At 51.3% G+C, this 5,329-nt stretch overlaps 2 protein-coding genes across 3 annotated transcripts in view; one reads left to right on the top strand and one right to left on the bottom strand.

The window, feature by feature from the left end:
- Positions 1 to 1,935: 1,935 nt before the first annotated feature.
- Positions 1,936 to 5,329, bottom strand: part of Pak4 (p21 protein (Cdc42/Rac)-activated kinase 4) — a 47,470-nt gene continuing 44,076 nt past the window's right edge. The window contains exon 10 of the transcript XR_001175439.1: positions 1,936 to 1,982. The gene's annotated coding sequence lies outside the window, so the exon portion shown is untranslated. The remainder of the gene's footprint in view (positions 1,983 to 5,329) is intronic.
- The window catches only part of Sycn (syncollin), a 7,398-nt gene continuing 4,419 nt past the window's right edge, over positions 2,351 to 5,329 (top strand). Inside the window, exon 1 of one of the 2 annotated variants that reach the window (XM_013026352.1) lies at positions 2,351 to 2,757. In XM_013026352.1, coding sequence (XP_012881806.1) covers positions 2,360 to 2,757 — 398 coding nt within the window. In that variant the 5' untranslated portion in view covers positions 2,351 to 2,359. Of the gene's footprint in view, positions 2,762 to 5,329 lie in introns of those variants that run through there. The other variant, XM_013026353.1, reaches the window with a different exon arrangement.

Below are 5,329 nucleotides of genomic sequence, written 5' to 3'. Positions count from 1 at the left end.
GCTGAGATCTGAGGATCACAGTTCAAAGCCAGCCCGGGCAGGAGAGACCGTGAGACTCTTATCTCCAATAAACCACCAGAAAACCGGAAGTGGCGCTGTAACTCAAGTGGCAGAGCGCTCACCTTGAGCTGAAGAGCTGAGGGACAGCGCCCAGGCTCAGAGTTCAAGCCCCACGACCGACAAAAAAAAAAAAATCTCAGGGACAACGCCCAGGTGGGGAGTTCAAGCATCAGGACCACCTTCCCCCCAAGACAAATAAACAAACAGAAGATTTGAACTTGGGTCCTGGAATCCAAAACCAGCAGGTTCAAGTCCTTCGTCACATTGCCACCTGGTGGTTACTCCTGGTATTGATGATGATGAAACCCTCAAACCTGGGGAGCCCTAGGGCAGATCCTGGGACTGGTGGAAGCTCTTCCTCTTGGGGTACTCTGTGCCCTTCATCAGCTTTTCCTCAGCCGGTCCATCGTCCCCTTGGTCTTACAATCTTCTATTCCTGTCCCTACTCCTGGGAGCAGGTTCCAAATTTGGCTGTAGACTGTGTGTGTGTGGTGGGGGGGGGAGGGTCCTGGGGCTTGAACTCAGGGCCTGAGCACTGTCCCAGAGCTTTTTTGCTCAAGGCTGGTGCTCTACCACTTGAGCCACCACTCTGCTTCCCACTTTTTTGTTGTTTCATTGGAGATAAGAGTCTCCCGATCTTTCCTGCCTGGATGGTCTTTGAACCACAACCCTGAGATTTCAGCCTCCTGAGTACTGGGATTACAGACATGAGCCACTAGATACCCAGGCTCAACACCTCCTTTCCTCTGATCTCTTGGAAAATGTCAAATCAAAGGTGAAAGGGTCTGAAAAACAGAGTTTGTATATGAGTTGAAATAGAGAGATGGGGGAGAGAGAGAGAAAAAATAAACCCAAGCTGCCGTTTTTCCCACAGCCTTCAGGCTTTGAGTTATAGTTATTGGCTTACTATCTGCCTTCTTCAAGGACGGGACTTGCTTCCATTTCAAGAAGAGTGTGTAATGAGATGGTGATGGTCCTACTACGCGTGCTGAGCATGTGAAACAACTGGAAGGTGGATTCTGGGGTATGAGTGCTGAGGACTCTGTGTGTGTGTGTGTGTGAGTGTGTGTGTGTGCATATGCATGCACACTTGTGGTCTGACAGTGTGACATTTCCACATGGGAGATTCTGTGACAGTGGTTATGTGTTGGGGCTCATCTTTCTGTCCCTTCCAGGGTGTCCCTGCCGTGTGTCTGAAGCTCCCTGGGTCTCTCCGGGGTGGATGGGATTAGAGGGGACTCTTTCCATCTAGGGGTGTCAGGGAGCAGTCAGTGGGGCCCTGGGCCTCTGGAGTGGACATATTGCTCTGGGAAAGCAGCAAGTGTAGATTAGATTTCTCAGGTTATGGAACAGAAAGGAAAGAGAAGGATCTAGGTCAGTTCTGGGGCAGGACCAGGGACTCAAACTAAGCCCTGTGCACCAAGCAGCTGCTGGGTGATGGGTGGTGCCCTTCCTGTCTTGTATGTTCATATTTATAGTATCATCTTCATTCCATTCTGCGTATTAAAATTTTATGTCGTGTATACAAACAATGTTTATATGAGCCGGGTGTGGTGGCACACATCTGTAAATCCTGCTCTTCAAGAGACAGAGGCAGAAGGATATTTCCCTGAGCTAAGGATCACAATCCTGTCTCAGCTAGGCCTGACATCCTAGCAAGACAGAAGGCTGAGATCTGAAGATTGGGGTTTAAAGCTAGACCTGGGGGCAGGAAAGTCTGTGAGACTCCAATCTCCAATTCTCCAGCAAAAAAAAAAGTTGGAAGTAGAGGTGTGGCTCAAGTGGTAGAGCACCTGCCTTGAGAAAAAAAAAACATAAGGACAGCATCCAGGCCCTGAGTTCAAGCCCTAAGACACACTCTCTCTCTCTCTTTCTCACACACACACACACACACACACACACACACACACACACACACACATCTCAATGAATTAATATTTTTCTTTTTTTTTTTTTTGGTCGTGGGGCTTGAACTCTGGGCCTGGGCACTGTCCTTCAGCTCTTCAGCTCAAGGTGAGCGCTCTACCACTTGAGCCAAAGTGCCACTTCTGGCTTTTTCTGCTTATGGGGTGCTGAGGAATCGAACCCAGGGCCTCATGCCTGCAAGGCAAGCACTCTACCACCCACCACCTTCCCAACCCCATGAATTAATTATTAAAGAGATTTCAAGGTTAAGAACATCTTAACTTGCTGCGGGGAGGGGGGAGAGGCCCCACTTTTTATCTCGCAGCTTCTCCCTTCTCACGGGTCGGGTACATAAAGTTGAATCCCAAAGCCTCGGCTCTCAGTGTCGGGTACCATGACGCAGCTTTGCCTCCTACTGCTGCTGGCCCTGGGCCCGGCCGCCATCCCCCGGGCCCGGGGTGCCTGCCCGGTGCCCGCCGATCTGAAGCAGGCAGATGGGACGCGCACATGCGCCAAGCTGTACGACAAGAGCGACCCTTACTACGAGAATTGCTGCAAGGGCGCCGAGCTGGCGCTGCAGCCGGGCGCCGATCTACCCTACCTGCCCTCGGACTGGGCCAACACGGCCTCCTCGCTGGTGGTGGGCCAGCGCTGCGAGCTCACCGTGTGGTCCCTGCCTGGCAAAGCTGGCAAGACTCGCAAATTCTCGGCGGGCAGCTACCCGCGCCTGGAGGAGTACCGCAAAGGCATCCTGGGTGACTGGTCCAACGCCATCTCCGGCGTCTACTGCAAGTGAGAACACTCCCCCTTCCCCAGAGCCAGCCCTGGGGACCCCATCTCAGAGGGTACCCCCAACCCTGCCTTCTTGTCTCTGATCTCATCCCCACTCCCCAGCTGATTTCCTTCAGGCTCCTTCAATCAACCTCTGGGGGTCCCAGACTCCAGCCACATGCACCCCCAGTATGCTGGGTAGACTCCCTCTCTTTCTGTATCCCCCACTTCCCACAGCTGCACCTCCACAGAGGCTTCCTGGTGAGTTCACTGACCACCTCTCTTCCCAAATCCCTTTCTTTTTTTTTTTTCTTTTTGTGGGTCCGGTCATGGGGCCTGAACTCTGGGCCTGGGCACTGTCCCTCCCTCATCTTTCAGCTTAAGGCTAGCACTCTTCCACTTTAGCGACAGCTCCACTTCCGGCATTTTTTGCTGGTTCACTGGAGGTAAGACTCTCATAGACCTTCCGGCCTAGGCTGGCTTCAAACCATGATCCTCAGATCACAGCCTCCTGAGTAGCTGGGATTATAGGCACCTGGCTCTCTGTGGTCTTTGTTGTTTCCCTGTCCTGCCTGGTCTTCCCACCCCACCCCCCAGGAGGCCTCCCCTTCCCTCAGCAGTTTATGTCTGCATTCCCAATCCCCACTCCCTCACGGGGCATCTCTGGCTGGAGCAGGGTCAGCCCCAGGGAAGCAAGTAGGAACTCTCCCAACTCCCACTTCCCTGGCTTCTGCTCACCCAGCCTGGGGCGCCCCCTAGAGGCTGGCACCCAACTCAGGCTGCATCTGCCGACATGAGTCCCGCCTGCCTGGCTTACCAAGGAGAGAGAGACAGAGAAAGAGACAGAAACACACACACACACAGAGAGAGAGACAGACAGACAGACACAGAGAAAGAGATAACAAGGAGAGGACAAAGACACAAAGAGACAGAAGTGAGAGAGAAATAGAAAGTCTCAGAGAGAGATAGAGACAGAAACAGAGAGACAGAGAGTTGAGAGAGGAAGACAGACAGAGAGACAGAGACAGAGAGGCAGAGCCAGGCACCAGTGGCTCACGCCTGTCATCCTGGCTACTCAGGAGGCTGAGATCTGAAGATAGCGGTTCAAAGCCAGCTGGGGCAGGAAAGTCTATAAGACTCTCATCTCCAACGAACCACCAGAAAACCAAAAAGTGGCGCTGTGGCTCAAAGTGGTAGAGTGCTAGCCTTGAGCCAAAGAGCTCAGGGACCCAGCTCAAGCCTTGAGTTCAAGCCCATGATGGAAAGAGAGAAAGTGAGACAGTCAGAGTTGAGAGAGGGAGAGAGATAGAAAGAGAGAGCCACACAGAGACAGACATAGAGACAGAGAGAAGAGAGGAGAGGAGAGGAGAGGAGGCCAGAAGACTTCTCTCCGGCCTGCAGGCAGAGGTGAAGGCAAGGCAATGGGTGGTGAGCACCTTCTCTCTGAGCCCTTAGGTGGCAAAGTGCCCTGGCATGTGGAGCAAGTGCGCATGCTCAGGAGAAATGGTGCAGTCAGGCGTGGCTAGGCCCCTTCCCCCAAGGCTGCTCCACCTCCAACCCTGCACAAGGCGATTTCCACTTTCCCTCTGCAGGGTCCCGCCTCTTCAAGATAATCACAAAGAAGGAGACATTGGGAGAGGGCTTCAAACCACAGCAGGTGACTTCGGTCTCCTGGGAAAAATGTCACACAGAGTGTTGTCATCTCAAAGTCATTTTTTTTCTCTTTTGATGGCTCAGGTAGGCTCGAATTCATTTTGATTGGAAGTAATAGAATCCCACTCAAACTAGCTTAAGTAAGGAGAGGCATGTAATCTGAGGAGACAGGATGTGTGAAAGAATCTAATAGAAACATTTTGGCATTATCTTGTAAAGATGAATCTATGCAGAGTGTATGAACCAGAAATTCAACACTTAAGATACGTCAGGAGGAACACTTACACTGGTGTAATAGAGACATGAATAATAATTTTTTAAAGCCAGGCACAGTGGCTCATATCTGTAATCCCAGCTACTCCAGAGGTTGAGAATAGGACAATCACAGTTAAAAGCCAAAAGTAGTAGAACCTAGAACCCCATGCCAATCGGTAAGTTGGGCATGGTGGTGCACATTTATAGTCCCAGATGAGGGGAAAGTGTAGAAAAGAGCACTGTGGTCAGAGATCAGCCCCCAGATCCCTGCAGATGTCAACATTCCAAGGGGACCATAAAGGTTTTGTGGGTATTAACGTCCACTTCACATATGAGGAAAATAGAATATAGAAGAGTTTGAGTAACTTGAACCAGACTCATATAGCCTATAAAAGATAGAGCTGGGATGGTGGTTTACGCCTGTAATCCTCACTACACAGGAGGCTGAGATCTGCTGGCCAAGGTTCAAAGCTAGCCCAGGAAGAAGAAAATCTGTGAGACTTTTCTTTCCAATTAACCACCAAAAAAATCAAAAGTGGAGCTGTGGCTTAAATGGTAGAGTGCTAGCCTTCAGTTAAAAAACAAAATCTCAAAGCCGGGCGCTGGTGGCTCACGCCTGTAATCCTAGCTACTCAGGAGGCTGAGATCTGAGGATCACAGTTCAAAGCCAGCCCGGGCAGGAGAG

This window comes from Dipodomys ordii, unplaced genomic scaffold (genome assembly GCF_000151885.1).
Source record: "Dipodomys ordii isolate 6190 unplaced genomic scaffold, Dord_2.0 Scaffold92, whole genome shotgun sequence".
Lineage (NCBI taxonomy): Eukaryota > Metazoa > Chordata > Mammalia > Rodentia > Heteromyidae > Dipodomys > Dipodomys ordii.
The sequence above is the reverse complement of the archived record's forward strand: the minus strand, read 5'-3'. Positions and strand labels throughout refer to the sequence as shown.